Below are 18148 nucleotides of genomic sequence, written 5' to 3'. Positions count from 1 at the left end.
TGAACATACCCAGAGACCCAAGAACCAAATGATTTAATGATGGACTAACTAGCATTGTTGGTGGCTCGCAGGATGGCTCCTTGAGGGATCAGCAGCAGTTTTCCTTTTCCTGAAGGGTTTTTGCTGTTTGTTGTAAGGTAGAGTTTAGTGCCAGGAGGCAAATTTGCCAAGTTGGCCAAATTAGTGGCTGGTAGCTGCAACGTTGCCATGACTAAAATTGTAAAATTAAAAAAATGAAAAAGAAAAATTGTTAAGATAATATGGAACTGAGGGCAATGCCATCTCTAAAACTAAAACACAAAGTAATAAAGTACTTATTAGAAAACACTAGCAAACAATAAACTCTAAAGTTTACTTACTAGAAACATAATGATTTAAAGGCTGACATTCTTAAATCTTTTTAATTAAAAAATAATTTGTATACTAGAAGAGCCTGTTATAAACTACAAGTAATTAATATTTGTATTTAAATAGGGCAACCATATGTCCCGATTTGCCTAGAACAATTCCAGTTTACAGCTAGGTTCCATTGTATTATTATTGGTGACTTTTTACTCTCAAATTTATAGTGGTTTAGACAATTAATGAAATAACCTATTTATAGATGAACCCCCCCTCCCCACACACACACACTTTGTTTAAAGCCCCTTTGGTCAATTTCTAGTAACGGATGAATCTACTAATTTGAAACAAGACTTCCAGCCTCCCTCCCTTTCTGAGAACCACAAACGCAACAGTCAACAACTGGCACATGTGTTATGAATCTACAGTTCATCTCTTCAAGTCTCACCTGTCAGAGAGCTTTCACTTACCCCTGATAATTTACTTCTTCGTGCACATGGCTATACTAACTACCTTTAAACATGAGTCTTAAAGAAGACTTAAATATCAACTTTGCTGCAGTTTCTCTGAATTCAAGTCTCCATGAAACGAAGCCTGTAGAACCACAGGAAAAGGACTCCCATAGCCTCCCCCAGTGGTTCTCCTTACTAACTTCACTGTGCCAAACTTTAGGAAGTAAGAACCCTGGAAGCTGCTCCAAAATATCAGGGGCTGTTATTAAAACTGAGCGCCATCTCCCTCTATTATTAATCCCATCTTACACCACTGTGCATCTATGCCACTGCTAGAAGCACAAACTTCCCTAGTCAGCCACCTCGCCTGAAGTCCCATCTCTATACTGTTCATAGTTCCTGATCTCAACTAATCTCATCCCTTCCTCCTACCCAAACTCTTTCGCCATGCCCCTAGGAACTCCTGCTATGATCAAAACACTCCTTAAAACCTCAACTTCCTTGAACATTATATCTTTTGTGGTAATTAAACCTGACAGTCCTCTGAAGATATGACTTTCCCAGCAGCTCCCTTAGCTAAGGATTATTATTTTTTTTTAAAAAAGTTCTTACCTCAATATCTGAGGACCAGGAGTAGAAGAGCTCTTTTGCTCCCTAGTTTGGTTTTCAGACCATTATCACCCCTCAGTTTGAAAAAATAAGCAAGCAAACAGACATACAACCCAGCTCTTATGAGGCTCATGCTTGGCTACATCATATTATTTCTCTCTTTTTTACTGTTACTGAACTCCCAGTCACTTCTCATTTGCTATAGACTGACTCCTGACTCAAAGTCTTACTCTCTGTGCTAAAGACTGCCATTCTCATTGACAACATTATTTCTCTGGCTTCTCAGCTGCTTGATCTTCTAAACTTGAAAGATCACTTCTTCTGATGCATCTCAATTACTCACTTTTAATGCCACAAATGATCTGTCATTACCAGCAATACATCATCTCTGAAATTTTTGTTCTAGATTTCCACTACCTTCTATCTTTCCAACTCACTTCAACTATTCTTTAGCACATCAAGACTTTGAAAAATTAGTAAATATTTAACATCTTTGGTATATTTTTTTCATGCAGAAACAACACAGCAAAGCCTAAAACACATTGAAACTATTAAATATTTTGTTTGGTAGAGAATTAGTCAAATATCTTCCAATGTTACTGGTAAATGACCATACTGTTTTAAGTCTGAAATATAACCCAAAGTGGAGATTAGGACAAAAGAGAATTATTCTTCAGATCTGCAGTAGCAAGAAATACTATCTATTTTTATTATTATTGCTAAAACACACAGACACACACATACAGACACACATACCTTAAAGTAAACTACTTATAGACCTCTATGTATAATTTACATGAAAAAGAGTAACGTGTTTTTATAAACTCTTTATGGCATCAACCTACTAGGTTTTCCTAAACAGAAGCAAATATCAAATAAAATCACTAGCAAAGAACATTTTGGTAGGGGCTGCTGCTGAAAGGGCCCCTGATGAGTATTAGTTACCTGAACCCTGGGATCCACTCTTCTGAGGGCCAGCAGCAGTGACCTGGGCCTTGGTTAAGGCCTGCACTGGCTGAGCGACAATAGTTCCTCCACCTCCACTCACAATTGCTTTGGCGACTCCTTGGGTCACGACTTGCTTTGGACCAACTGCTTTGGTGACAGAAGAACTGGCCTTGGCTACAAGGATTTGGCCACCACTGATTGCCACAGCCTGTTTCACTGTTGAAGGTAAAGTAGACCCAACTGGAACCCCAACAACCTGTTCAAAACAGGAAAATCCAGCAGTGATTCCTCTCGTAGTGCTTTCGAGAGCTCTTGGAACAGAATAGTCACCATGTCCTAGCAAGGAACAAAGCGAAGTCCTAGATATAATACATATCTAGGAATCTAATTAAATCCTCTAGAAATGTGACCTATAACATATGTGAAAAACAGCAATATTCCTTACATTTTGGATATTATGACAATAAAAGGTTTAATCTTAACCCCCGCTGTTATTTTAATTATAAAAATGTTCTTATATAAAATAGAAATGTAAAAAAAAATTCTACTCATTCAGAAAGTCTTAATATTTTTAATGTATTTACTTCCAATTCTTTTTAATGTTCACTTTAAAACAGATTAGAATCACAGTTTTATAATTTAAAAGTTTTACATAATCCCATAAGTATTTTCCAGTGTTATTTTTGAAAAACATTTTTAGATGACCAAATAAAAATATATTAGACTAGATATACCATAATCTATGTAAGCATTTCATAACTGTGTGGATATTTAGGTAATTTTAAACTTCATACTTTGAAAAACTGTGCAATAAACATCTCATGTATGAACTTTAATCTCCACTATATACTTTTAAATATCACCTTTTGTAACCTTTTCTGTGTTATCGCCAACTGAAACAATTATGTCTTCAAGAAATCCTAACAATTCATGTCATTTGTTATATTGTATAATGTGACACCTGTTCTATCTGATTATTAAGAATTCTCTTTTCCTATATACTTCCAATCTTTCCTTTCCTTGAAGGTAGATATTTGGTTAAAAAAGAAAAAGCATTAGCAAGAAGATTTAATTGAATTAGAATACCCTGTACCCAAATTATCAAAGTTAAATATCTCTGGTTCTGAAAATACTGTAAGGAGAACTCTTTCAAGTAATAAAATACTATGAAGCTTTTAAAACAAAATAATAGTAGGATGTTAAATTAGAAGAAACAATTTAAATAATGGCCAAGTGGGGTAGTGTTTATCACTGCCCAGTTCTTTATTTCATAAAAAACTTCTCAGCAGAAACTATATGAAAAGACTTTATAAAAACGACAGTCTACAGCCACGCTACCCTGAACAAGCCCAATCCCATCTGATCTTGGAAGCTAAGCAGGGTCGGGGCTGGTTAGTACTTGGGTGGGAGACCACCTAGGAAGCCCAGGTACTGTAGGCATAAAAAACAAAAATTAAAAAAATAAGGGATTGTAAGCTGACAAGGTCCTTGCAATCTGTGAGGTCAACCAAAAGTTGCCTTGCCTAAAAAAAAAAAAAAAAAAAAAAAAGGGGGCAAAAGATCTGTCTTCAGAAGGCACAAAAGATAAAGCAGGAAATACTTTTTACCCATCAGATTGGAGGAGAAAAAATTTAAAGTCTGATAACACCAAGAATTGGCTAGAGGATATGCAGAAACAGGAACTTTTGTTCACTGCTTATAGAAAAGTAAATTGGTACAGCCACTCAGAGAGGTACTGGCATAACACTGAAAATTCACACACTCCATGTTGCAGCAATCCTACTTTTAGGAATACAGTGGACCCTTGAACAACGTGGGGGTTTAGGGTGCTGATCCCCGGCACAGTCAAAAATCCAAGTATAACTTCTGAATCCCCCAAAACTTTACACCAATTGCTCCTCAGTATCCATGGGGGATTGGTTCCAGGAACCCCTGTGGATACCAAAATCCATGGTTGCTCAAGTCCTCAATATATAATGGTGTAGATCAATGCAAATAGTGAGCCCCCACCCCGCATCCATGGACTCCCAACCACAGATAGAAAATAATACAGATATTTATTGAAAAAAATTTGTGTATAAGTAAACGCGTGCAGTTCAAACCCATGTTGTTGAAGGGGCAACTGTATCTTTTATTTAAATCTCCAAGCACATAAACATTACATGCTATTTATGGCTACGTATTTACATGATAAAACTATGAACTGGAAAGGTACGCATTTAAATTCATGGCAGTGTTGCTTTTGGGAAGAACAAAGTAGACTTCTACTTTGTTTACTTGGAGGAAAAATAATCTAAACATAAATATGTTAATTCAGGGTGGAGGATATGTGGGTTTTGATTGTATTATTCTCTGTATTTCTGAATCAAAGAATAACATGATTACATAAAACGTAGAACAAAATGATAAACTATATACAACTGATGAATGGGATTTTCAAGTCAAATAATTATTAAATCATACTTTGGTTTCTTTCAAAAAAATGTGAGTAGAGTAAAATACAGTTGCCATGTGCTTGGATAATATGGATGATGTAAAAAAAAAAAATGGTCCCCTAAAATCAATTGTTATAAAATACAGTGTTACAGAGGACAGAGTACAAGTTTTTAGAAGCAGTCAGACCCGGTTTCCCAGTTTTGTTCCACCAGTTAGTAGCTGGATGAGTTATTTAGCCTCTTTGAAGTTTAGTTTTAGATACCTCATCTATAAAATATGGATAATATTTCTCATAAGATTATGAGGCATAAATGGAAGTTTATAAAATGTCAAGCCAACATGAAGTACATAGTAAATGAGAGCTGTTAACCACGACACTCATTATTAACTGAAGAATGGTACTATGAGTTATATGGAAATCCAAAGGATAGAGAGAGCCAAAGGGTAAACATCTCTCACCGTCTTCAGCATTTTGCCGGGGCAGAGGACCTTGATTGTAAACCCTAGATTATTAGTCAAATAGAAATTAAAGTATATAACATCTGGTATCTGCTTTAAAATATTTTAGGAAGAGAAATAAGATTAGCAGAATAACTGTTGAAACTGGGTAATGGATGTATAAGATTCATTATAATCGTCTCTTCACTTTTATATAAGTTTAATAAAGGAGGGTAAGAAAGAAGAAACGAAAGAATCAAAGAACCAATTTTTAGAAAAGTAAGTTGACCTAGAATGGAGAAGAGAAATTCTCTCACCCATCCTGGCTTGGTTAAAACAATCCCTTAGGATTATCCAAATCACTTTATTCTGACTGGATGCCTCATTCCGCAAGCAATACAGAGTGCTGCCATAGAAGGTCACTACCCCTAGAGATGTGGAGGGATAAAAACTCTTCTTACGAATCAAGAACTTTTCTGTGAATTTATGAAGTTTATTAATGTAGAAAAAATTTGGGGGGTATAGCAGAAACTGAACCCCAGTATCCATTCTTTGCTTCTCTCTCATAGTAACAGAACCCCCAATTTTCACCTAGAGACATGGCCACATAGAATATTGACTACATTTCACAACTCTCTCCCACATAAGTCTATCTGATTTCTGCCTAAAGGGATGCGAACAGAGTGATGAGTGTAACTTTTGGGTTATACTTCCCCCGCTCACTCCCTTTTTCTCTTTTCTCTGCTGGCCAGAAATGTGAACATGGGGATATCAGATGAAGCAGCTATCTTAGCCCACAAGCTAAAAATCAAATTTTGAGAATGGCAGGGTAACAAGATAGGGGTCCAGATTCCTGAAGATTGTGAAACAAACAGATCAGAACTGCCTACTGGTCTTTTAGATGTGAGAGAAATAAACCTATTTAAGCCTTTCATTTTGTTTATCATGGTTACAGCAGTTGAACTTTTTTCTTAAGACAAAACCCTTCACATTTCCTAAACATATCAAATTTAATAATCCATTGCGTAAGCTAAATTACACAATCTGTTTTCATGTTCCTGTACTAAAAAAGAAAGCAAAGATGTTAAAGGAAAATACACACACATACTGGACCTATTTTAGCTTCTTTCCTCAAATTCCATGCATCTGACTTGCCTTTCCTTCCTTGTGCCAACCTCTACCCTCACATTCAATTGCTTCAAAATTTCCAAGATATGACACAATCTCTCTGAGCCAAATAAAAAGTGGTATACCAAGTTGGCCACAGGAGGGCAGTTTTTATTAGTCAAGCTTATCTAACAGGAGAATACCACTCACAAGATTAACATCCCTTCCTTTGTTCTAAAAAACTGAGGTGAATGAGGAAGCCTGGAATTCTACTGGGGGGAACCCTACACGCCAGGAAGGCTCTTGAGTAGGGCACTATCAACTCGAATTAAATTTTCATTTTTTAACAATACAACCTGAACTTGCCTATCAACTCTTTTCTTCCCATTTCACAACACTTTTCTCTATATTTCTAATTTCCTTCTAGTTTTACAAAGTGGACATTCTTTGTTCTGTGTTGTTATAAATATATCACTTTGCTTCATGCTTTGACTCAATGTTTTTATTTCTGCCCTTCCTGTGCCCTTTATGGGCCTTTGCAAGTCAGAATTTATTTTAGTGACCTGAAGGTGAAGATTCTATATATGCCACTTTTCCTTTCGGACACTGAAAAACAAAGCTAATTAATTTGTTTTGAATGATTGTAACTATTATCATGGTACGCACGTATACACCAAGCTCATGCTCGATCACATAATAGTAGCTTATATACAACTATCTCTAATTCTCCAACTCTGAAAGACAAAGGATATTATTCCAGAGAAAAACCTGCCCAGGTCACACAAGAAATGCGTGACTGGGATCTGAGATTTCTAGCAAGCTCTACAGTCCAAAGCTCATGCTCTTGTTACTGTTTGCACTGCTTGCTTCCCACATGAACCCAACACTTCCTGTCTCTTTTCATGTCAAAAGTGGTCCCTCTCTCCACTTTCACGAAAAAGATAAGCTGTGCTTTTACTGTGCCAAAATTGTACGGAAGGTAAAACAGTGACATTTCTTTCGCACTTCTGTTTCCCAGAGTAGTTTCCAGGAATGTGCTTCAGCAATAACCAGGGATAGCCTGCACTTGCAGACAGCTCCTTATCTCGAGTGCAAAGTATGCACTAAACTTCCTGGATAAACAGTGATGTCTTTTCTCATGTTCTATTGCTTTGCTGCGGGTCTTTTACACTCTTTTGTGGCTTTTCTTTTCAGGTGCCTTTAAACTTTACTCAGGGCATTCTAGCACACACCTATCCACTTTCTCTTAGTCCTACATGTAATTAGGAAGGTGGAAATGTAACAAGAAGGCTAACAGTTCTTTAGCACTAATGAGTGGATTTGCAAAATGCAAAGTGGCGAAAAGTAGACACTAACTTATCCAGAGCTTCTGAGCATAAATAGCAATATTATATTAAGTTAATAACCTAAATAAGTAATACTATGTATCTCTAGGCCAAGCAAAGCAGATTTTGAATAAGGTATATAGGATGTGTCTGAGTAGGAAGTACAGATGACAATAATTCATTCACTACAGGACATTAAGAAAATACTTGCCCCTGAGGCTTAAACATAGGAAGCATTATTAGGAAGCAGTTGGGGGTACCTGTCTTCGCGATTCTGGCTATGGAAACCACAATGTCAAATTTGATGTTATAACTCTGGCTCTTATATTTGTCTAAACACATGAGTCAGAGGAGCTTGTTAAAAATCCAGATTCCCAGGGCCCCCAAGAAGACTCTAATTCAATAAGTCTGAAGATAGGGACCTATGTATCTATATATTTTTAATCATCAGCTAATTCTTATGGCCAGATAAGTTTGAGAAAGTGATTAATGGACTCTTATGGATTTTTAGAACCACTTATACACTAAGAATTTTAATCTTGATCCACATGTAGCTGTCTAGACTAAATGAAATATCCAAAACCTTTTTCTATTTTAAAGTACGCCCCTCATTCATTCTCCCTAGATAGGCAGGCTTTCAAGATGAAAAACAAATACTTCACATAACATTCGTAATAGCTTTAGAATATATCTACCCCAAAGTTGAGATATTTTAATTCTAGATGTTCTAAAAGCATGTTTAGGTTACAGGCAATGGTTCACAAATTTTAATTAGCTTTAGAATGAGGAGTTTTGAAGTCAGCAGACCTGGGCTCAAATCCTGTCACTTATTAGAGGTATGTTCTCAAGGAAGCCACTTAACTTCAGAGTCAGTTTCCTCATTTGTATAATGTGGGTGAAAATATCCACATTGTAAGATTGTTGGTATAAATCATGTATAAGTATAAGCATGACACACACAGGCACTCATAAAGCACAACTGATGCAGGAAAACACAGATCTATGTGCAATTCTACATTTCTCCCAACACATTCATTCCCCACACCTCCAGATCATAAAGAAAATAAATTCTCTAAAGAGCTAAGAATCGTTAAACAGATCCCAAAGCCTGGATATCAGAGGTATAAGCTATAGCACTCTCCTATCAGAAATAAACAAGTCAAACAGTGGACCTTGGTCCTGTCAGTTACCAATTCAGACTTGAATCACGTGGAAAGTTGTGTTCATGAAGTCAACAGCCTTCACTGCCAGAGAGATAACGCTGCATCCCTTTGCCTCTTCAACTGTTCCTGGACCCTCTGTAACACATGCCCCTGTTCTTGTCAATGATTACTATAAGAGTAGATGGGTTTAACATGGACTTGCTTTTCCAACAGGGCTTTTCTCTACAGAATTTTCTGGGATCAGCAAGACTGTCGCCCTAGATCCTTTCACTTGCCAATTATTTAGACATCAATGGTCGTTACTTGTTGACCTCCCCATCCCTACCCAACACAAACCTTGGAGGGCTGAATCTTTGGTGACTGGGCAGTCCCTTCTCCAGCAGTTATGACCTGTTTTTGAGGGGATACAGCTATCATGTGACCCCCTTTCACAGTCACATACTGAGGGAGTGGTGACTGGCTGGCAGCTCCTGTTGTGGGCACGTGAGAGGCTTCACCAGGTTCCTGTTTGATGATTACCTTGCAACAAACATGATAACGATACTGAATAAACATCCCATGAAAAAAGTTACTAATATCTGAATCTATTCTGTTTGTAGGAATTAATAAATTAATGAAGCTTGGTCTATAAAGAATGACTTCACCAGAAGGGTAAAAATTTTGCTTATATATAACCCATAATAGCTATTAAAGGGATCAAAAGAAGCATCTGCAAACTCCGCCTAGTCACTTGTTTTAGATATTGGTAAAATGGCAGGCAGAGAGAAACACACACCCTTTGTGCTCTCTGAAGTTCTTGTTGGACTCCAAGGGTTGCCCTGTGGATACTACTAAACAATAAATGGAAGCCATGTCTCAGAAGCATAATCTGGTCTTAGAATTGAGATAGCCTAAAAAGTTACATATTATAGGATACTGTCAATCAACTCCAACATCACACACACACACACACACACACACACACACACACACACACACACAATGTAATAAGACTATATTGACTTGTGGGATAATCCCCTAATAAATACTCACTTTTGTGAAAGCTCCAAGTCCTCCAGTTATAGGTTTAGGGCTCTGAACCTTAGGGTGACTCCCAATTGGGCAAAGAGGTGGCATAGATGCAAACAAAGAGTCCTCCTGCTGTGTGTGTAAAAATACGTATTGTACAATTAGAATAAAACGAGTGCTTGCAGATACTCTAGTTGCCTATATTTAATATAAACCTGTGACATTTTCTAGCAACACAGACAACCCAAAACCAAACCAAAACATTTTAAGGTCTTCCAAGCCTCTACGCCTGCGTTTTAATTTTGTTTTAGAAATCAAATGTAAAGAAGCCTGTAACACAGCAAAAACCTACTCATCTGTGGCCCACTGTATGCTGGAAAGACTCCTGTCAAACTATTTCTAGTATCTAGTTGACCCGTTGGTTTCCATGTCTAGTCTCCTGCCAGAAGGTAAGGTACTAAAGGATCGCGCTATATTTTATATTTTTTCTATCCCTAGAGCCTAGGCACTAAATAAATAAATGAATAAAACAGGCAGTTACAGTGTTTCAGTATATACACCCTTCTAATAGCACTCATAACTTGATTTGTTATCTATACTCAGAATAGATATCCAAGATACAAGGGGAAGATTTTCAATCAGCATGTAAAAAACAAAGCAACAACAACAAAAAACTTGAACAATTAGCAAAAGCAAAGACAATAAAGGTTGTCAACATTCAAAACACTGCCGCTTGTTTCAAATCTTCAAATACAAAATATAAATATCAGAGGCAATTTGCCATAAAGGTCAGGGGGACAAGACACCAAGTTCAGAACCCTGCTTAACTGTGTAATGAAAAGATCACCAACAAATATTAAAAAACAGAGTGGCAAAAAATTAAGACCTATAAGGGAATTATTATAATTCGGGCATTCACATAATTTAGAGAAAAGCCTTGCCTCGTACCAGGAAACTAAAGATTCAATATCGTCATCATTAAGTGCTTAAATATAAGAAATGTTGTGTTAGCATTAGTCGCATAAGAGATGACCATTTAATTCTCAGGAATTCTCAAACAGGAGTTTATACCTCAAAAATTCGAGCCTCAAGGCAACCACGACAATGACAAACTGAATAACTAACCAAACAGCAGGGACTGTCTCTGCCACAGAGTGAGCAGACTATCTCTCTGATCTGAACAACTCATATTGTATCTGGAGTTCTAAATTTCAAAGGACTTATTAACCTGAAAATAAAAAAAAATTGTGAAAGAGGAATTATTTTCAAGTAATCAAACGGCAGACATGTAGAAAAGGAAATAAGGAAATACGGTATTCCTTGTTGGTGCAAATATAGGAAAAAAGGAATGTGCCCGCTGAATATTTTTATAAGGAACAATTTATAACAAAGCTATTTTAAAAAACTGGCTGTCTTATCATAGTAAGTTTTCAAATAGATAGTGGGTAACCAATTGACAAAAGAGCTGAGAAATATTTTCTATACTAGGGTAAAGTAGAGGAATCTGGAGTAGATGATCTTCAAGATACTTATTAGCTTGAAGGTTCTACTTTATGAAATTTGCATTATCAACTGACAAAATTCTTGTTGAACCTGAACATACTGTCTTTAAAGTGCAGTAATGCAAAAAGAGTGTTACCTTGACAGTAGATGTTACAAAACTACTTCCATGAATTTTAGGGATAGGGGAACTTGCTCCTTGGGAAGCCTGAGAGGTAGTAGACAGCTTGTTTGTAGGACTTCCTGTTATGCAAGGCAGATTTAAAGGTAAAGCATAAACAAAATAAAATTTACAAAATGAAATTTTAAAGCATTTCCACCACCCTCTCCTTTTCCCACTATTTATTTTTTATTTTTAAGGGTTGAAAACTTACAATGCTGAAATTATTTAGAAAAAACACTTAAGGATTCATCCTGTGAAGCTGACCACTTCACTAAACTGAAAAGGGACAAGGTGCTAGCTAGTAAGGCCATGTAGAATAAGTAAGTAGATATTACATACTCTGCTACTTACATAAAAAGAGATACTATAACATAATGGTATTAGTTATTTAACAATGTGCCAAAATGTATACATTCAAGTGAATGCTAGCTTCTTCAAAGTAGATTCACTAGGTTATAAAAATGCTGCCAACATTAAACATTTTATACCCCATCTGTACAATTGCCTGTAGGATCTGATAAAAATAAGTCACATTATGTACAGTCAAAAATGAGTCAAGAACCAAAAATGGTATTTGATCACCTAACTCCATTTACCAAACTTGTCTGCAAAGACTTTTGGCTGATTCTTAAAACTTAACATCTTCAAAGGATACCTCTATTTGGCATCCCTAAATATATTCAAAAAGCTATTATGTAATCTCAGAGAGCAGCATTTTTTAAAGGCATTCCATAATTATAATCACTGGTAAAGGACGTAACTTTTCCAAAAAAATACAGAGACCCAATACACATTCATGTGTATTAAAATCAAATACGTGAAAATGAATTAGTCTCAGTACCTTATAAACATCTCTCTTATTTTACTCTTTTCACTATTTCTCTTAATTAGAAGTGAGAGCTACAGAAAGGTTTACACTTAGGAGCATGTGTTTAAATAGTTTAATTGAAGGGAATAAATGAAAGAATGTTAGTGAAAGTAATTCAAAAAAACCTGAAAAGCAGTCTGTAGTTACTGAGATTATGATAAACATGGTGAATCCAAAGCCTTCTTATTCTTCCTAGTAGAGTTTTCTTTTTACAGAGGTAGGGTTCACTTTTCCTTGCACATGCAAAATTTATCTTATTCACATAAAAGCAAAGATGACTTTTTTATTTGGGGAGAAATACATACATTCACAGAGCTATTCTTGCACCGCAGCTTAATTTGGAAAAGTTAATAAATACATTGCTTGCAGGTCCAAAAAGAATGTCTTCCAAAAGAAATAAAATCAACTCTTCTTTTTGTTTTAGAAAATTATGGCTCACTTTTAATCTTTAGAAACTAAAAAGAAAATTTAAATAAATTCCTAAAAATGTAACTTTTACAAAGAGTGAACTGTCCTTCAGAGAAACAGCACTGGCCTTACTCTTATAAAGTCCCTCCTCTTGTTTACAGATGGAGATTTTGTTCTCGTTATACAGCTATTAAGTCAGGCTATGATTTCATCTTCAAAAAAGGTCAAACATTTTGGATTGCATAAATATTGATCAGACACATACCTGTAGTGGGAGTTGTGGCTCCAATAACCTGCCCTGGCTTGTCCATGATAACGTAAGGATTGCTAATAGCAGAGCTGGCAGTGCTTTGCTTCACATGGACTGGAGTGGATGTTGGGGTTCGAGGCAATGGTGATGGACTTGGAGTTGATATAGGGGAACCTTTGTTAATCAAAAAGAAGAAAAAACCAGATCTTCAACCCATTTAAGAAGATGCTGAAGATAATGAAAGAAGGGCAGGGCTGCCAGAGCAAAGGTGACAAGTTGGTAAAAGAGAATGAGACTGTATGTTTCACATACTGCAGCCGCAGCAGCACTGTGGCTGAGACCAGGGATTAGCATGTTTCACTCTCTACAGCCCTATCCATGGACCAGCAGCTTCAGCATCAGCATCATCGGGAGCTTGTTAGAAACAAATTCTGAGGTCTTACCCCAAACCTACTGAATATAAATCTGTATTTTAACAAGGTCCCCTGTAGGCACATTGAAGTGCTTTATGTAACAGTGTGGAACTGTTAAATCCCTACATAATAAATCTCTTAACAACTTAGGCAGGTTGTTATGACACTAGTTATATGCAAAGACAATAAAATTAGGAAGGAAATTAATAAGTGAACAGCTGGACTTAGAAACCAGGAGACTTGATTTGCAATTAATTTCCAATAGGAAAACATAAAATTCACCCACGCAAAACAAGTCTGTCAATACTATGTCACAGCTGCAATTCAGAGATTCGTTTCCACAGAATACTCTCAAAAGTTATCACTGTACTATTAAACACCTTCAATTGCCTTTTACTGATCAAATTTGTCATCCATAAATTTCTCTAAACTTCAAACCAATTTATACATGCAGTCTTTTATATCTCTGAAGCAACAAGTTCCAAAATGCTTCTAACTGGTAGGTAAAACTACATTTTTATTTTTCACCAATTTTAAAGACTTGGATCATACTTATGCTTAGTTTTCTATTTTTAGCACTGAAGACTCCTTTTTGTTCCCTTTCATTTAAGTATTATATAGAAGGCTGCTACTGCCTAAATATTTTAACTGACTTTCTTCCATGTCTTTTCTGAGGTGCTACAGTCAAAACCATAAAGTATAGTCCTACTGAAAGTTTGCCTAACATAAATGTAACTGTCATGAGGCAATGGACAATTCAACGTCAGTGAAAATAAAGCCTCAAAACTACCTACTGAATTTGACTGCTTTGAATAACATTTCTTGGCTCATTCAAAAAATGTATCCATATGAATAACTTTTGTTTTTGCCTTGTGACACTTTGGCTTTGCTACTCAAGTGAGTAACTAATTCATTTGTTAAATAAACAAAAACATTGCTTAGAAGAACTAAAAAAAAAATTTTAAAAGCCATGGTATTTTGTTTTGTCAATCCAATAATTTTTATACACATCTACTTCACACACGTCATCTGTATACCTGAAACAATCTTGCAGCTCATGGTGATAGGCTGGAAGGATTTCCCCGGTGATTCAGGATTAGGAACCTGACTTTGTGGCACAATTTTGCAGCTTGATGCAATTGGCTGAAAAGCTGAATTGCCATGAGAACAAAAGGTAACTTTCTGGGATGTTGTCATTTTGGTGGGTGTTCGTTCCAATGAAGATGGCAAAGAATAAAATGTTGTGTGTCTCTCAGCTTCAGTGTTGGCTGGGAATCCTGCAGAAATGAAGACAGGCAAATGATAAGTCATCAATTACTCTGAAATAATAAAACCTTACCATTGTGGGAAAAGAATGAAACAACAAAAATCCCTTATTTCAACTATCACTTAAACCATTTACTAGTAGTAAAATAAACAACCCATAGTATTTATTATACCTTTATACATTTTTGAGTGAAATGTGTTAAGAAACAAAATTCAACTGCGTAAATTTATTTTATTGGCTTTATTCAATGATTCACAAATCAAGCAGCATCTAATCTAGCAGACAGAAGGGAGCGCCCAAAAGCTGTACAAAATGGAAGACTTTTATAAGTAGAAGGGAATGGGAACAAAGAAGTTATACTAGCAAAAAACAAATTGGTTGTGATAAGGTCACCTTCCTTCAGGGAATGACAGGGGCCTGTCAGGCAGATGAACTAACTAGTGCTGACCAGGCAACTGCTGATTGACTGGTTTAAGATTCTATTTTTGGGAGAGGCCAAAACTGTAATTAAATCTCAATTTCATGATGTGGGCTTAGCATAAGTGACTCCATTTGGGGCCTGTTGTCTTGTTTCTTGTTTTTTAACAAATGTAAATATGCCTAAAATCATATTTTAAAAAATGCTTCTTTCAAAAAATTAGAAAACATATTAAGTATAAACCATATATAATATAAAAAGTACACAAGTTCATCATGTTCTCCCATTTTTTTTATATATGAATTGAAAAACTCTTTAAATTACAGAAGAGGAAAAACTCAACAGAAAGCATTCACCTAATCTAATAATGTCTTCTTATTAAATACCCATCAAGAAGATGTAACTGAAATTTAAAGAGGATTAAAGTTGATATTTTATAAAATAATTATATTAACATCACATTAAAATATACGCTTATAGATTAAACTAACACCATTTAGAATCAATTTTATATCTTCTATATATGTTATATAAGTAAACACTTAAATATGTAAACATTTATTGATCATGAATCTTATATTTGACATAAGATTATATACTTAATATTCAAGTTTCCTGTTTATACAATTGGGGACTGAACCAGAAAGTAATATTAGAAGAAACCACTATAAACATCAAAGAATAAAAATTCATTGCTTTTTAGTGAGTTTTGTGTTCTACAAAATGTCAGTAGAGCTTCATGAAAAACATTTTCTGAGAAGAGTAAGCATTTGAGTATTTTCGTAATAGGTCTGTGTAGTAGAGATAGCATGAATGCTTATGGAAAATTTCTATATACTCTAATAAGTCTCTGAAGGCAGCAGTTCAATATCATATTATACAAATGAAAGAAAGGAATTCCCCAGAATGACTCCTCCATATGAGAAAAAATGCATTTCCATCTAAAGGTAAATATATTACCTTTCTCCACAGAGGTATCAGGTACTGGCTCAAGTGATGGCTTTATTGGTGAGGAAGCTTTCACTGGGGCTGGAATGGTCAAAGGCAAAGATGGTGGGGCATCAGAGACATCTGACTCAGAGGACTGAGCATAAATGGAATCTTCTCCAAGAGAATGACGATGGAGCTCAACATCCACTACCTACATAATTGGGCAACAACTGGGTTCATGAATCCATCATCAATGTCACAGGAAGCCCCAAACCTGTCTAAGAATGTGGTACTCTAAGAAATGTAACAAATGATTTTTAATCATAAAGGCAATTTCAATCTCAAAAAAACTGAAAGCAGGAACACAAATGAACTTGAGAACATTTATGCTAAGTAAAATATGGCAGTCACAAAAAAACAAACACTGTATGATTCCACTTATATTGTACCTAGAGTAGTCAAATTCATAGACGGAAACTAGAAGGGTAGTTGCCAGGGGCTAGGGGAAGCGGGGAATGGCGGGTTACTGTAAATGGTTACAGTTTCAGTTTTCTAAGATGGTAAGAGTTCTAGAGATGGATGGTAGTGATGGCTGCAAAAAATGTGAGTATATTTAATGCCACTAAACCGTATACTTAAAAATGGTTAAAATGGTAAATTTGATGTGTATTTTGTAATTCTTTAAAAAGGAAAAAAAAAAGGGAGATAAACTTTAAAAAAAATTAGCACTCATTTTTTCCCTAATTAAAGTGAAAGATCAATTTTCAATCTACTTGTTCCCAAACAGCACTGTAGGAAAAAAACCTACCGTCTCTGCTCCAAGAGTCTGCAAGCCAGTATAAGTTCTATCCAGCTATTGAAAGACAAAAGGATGCATTATAAATCTTAGGATACAATCTTATCTAAAGCCCCTTTCACCACATGTCTTCATACCACAGGATCTACTTTTCATAATGTTAATAGTTCATCACCTCAACAAAACACTGTTAATTTTCTGGGGGAAAAGTTAAGTAAAATTAATAAAAACCACCTCAGGCAAATAGGCAGCAATTATACATCGAATATAGATTATATACTTCTAACTACCTAAGGACAGTCTAAAAATGGAGGAAATTTTATACAAAAAAGATGTTAACTGCAGCATTATCTCTAATGACAAACTGAAAACAACATAAACAGCCAACAAAAGAGAATGCTTAAGTAAACTATGAACCATCAATTTGTGAAGTATTATGCAGTCACTTAGATGATAGCTAAACAGACTATGAATAAATATTTTAAAAGACAGGATATAAAAACACACAAGCAGTGTGATGACACAATTATAAACTTAGGACATATTTACTAAGCACTTTTGAAAAAATAAATGAAAATTTAGGCAATATAGGCAATGCTAATCCACTCTCAATACATTAGCATCATGGATGATATATTTTAAAAAAGAAAACAACAGGTAAACTGAGGGAATGTTAATAATACAAATAAAAAAGTTTACAATTATATACAAATAGGCTAAGCTCTTATTCCTGTATTTTATCTATCATTTTAAATAAAGGAATTGTGGCAGCTCATTAATATAAATATTACACAGTAAGATCAACAGGGAAAATGATTAAGTTAGGTGGAAAGGAAAGAGGGGAAAATGTGAAGCCAGTGTTAGATTAATAAATAGCAAACTCCAAAGATTTATAAGAGGTAGAATTCAAGTCCAGCTGAGTTCCCTAGTAGTCAACATAGAGAACAACTCAATAATGTGATCTAGAGTTTAAAACTGAAAACGCAATACAGGGGGAATTCATGGTGATTATATGGAAGAGATCTGAAGTTATCGAATTTAAACCTTAACCAACAGTATAACTGGTAAAAAGATATGAGCAACTTTAGGATACATCCATTTTCATATTCTCCAGAGCAGAGAAATAATAATCTCTCTATAATCTGCATGGCCTACGGTTTCATTCTTGGGACCACATTTTAAGAGACATTGATAAAACAGAACTGTTACTAAAATGGCAAGAGGAAGAGCAAAGCACAGCATACAAGAAATGTTACAAAAATAGGTTTTGCCTAGATAAGAAAAGATTTAAGGAGAAACATGAAGTC

The 18148-nt window shown here is 35.5% G+C and overlaps 1 protein-coding gene and 1 pseudogene across 5 annotated transcripts in view; one reads left to right on the top strand and one right to left on the bottom strand.

The window, feature by feature from the left end:
• YEATS2 (YEATS domain containing 2) overlaps window positions 1–18148 on the bottom strand; it is a 77499-nt gene that overhangs the window by 22183 nt on the left and 37168 nt on the right. For all 5 annotated transcript variants that reach the window (XR_004950312.1, XM_016137994.2, XM_016137996.2 and 2 more), the window contains exons 9-17: window positions 16854–16898; window positions 16076–16256; window positions 14468–14707; window positions 13033–13191; window positions 11468–11571; window positions 9853–9960; window positions 9157–9339; window positions 2349–2607; window positions 50–211 (exon numbers count right to left, since the gene is read on the bottom strand). Coding sequence is in view for 4 of the 5 variants with exons in the window: in XM_016137994.2 (XP_015993480.1) it covers window positions 50–211; window positions 2349–2607; window positions 9157–9339; window positions 9853–9960; window positions 11468–11571; window positions 13033–13191; window positions 14468–14707; window positions 16076–16256; window positions 16854–16898 (1441 nt within the window). In the remaining variant the exon portion in view is untranslated. The remainder of the gene's footprint in view (window positions 1–49; window positions 212–2348; window positions 2608–9156; window positions 9340–9852; window positions 9961–11467; window positions 11572–13032; window positions 13192–14467; window positions 14708–16075; window positions 16257–16853; window positions 16899–18148) is intronic.
• Window positions 3673–3791, top strand: LOC118602398 (annotated as a pseudogene).

Source organism: Rousettus aegyptiacus, unplaced genomic scaffold (genome assembly GCF_014176215.1).
Source record: "Rousettus aegyptiacus isolate mRouAeg1 unplaced genomic scaffold, mRouAeg1.p scaffold_m13_p_4, whole genome shotgun sequence".
Taxonomy (NCBI): domain Eukaryota; kingdom Metazoa; phylum Chordata; class Mammalia; order Chiroptera; family Pteropodidae; genus Rousettus; species Rousettus aegyptiacus.
The sequence above is the reverse complement of the archived record's forward strand: the minus strand, read 5'-3'. Positions and strand labels throughout refer to the sequence as shown.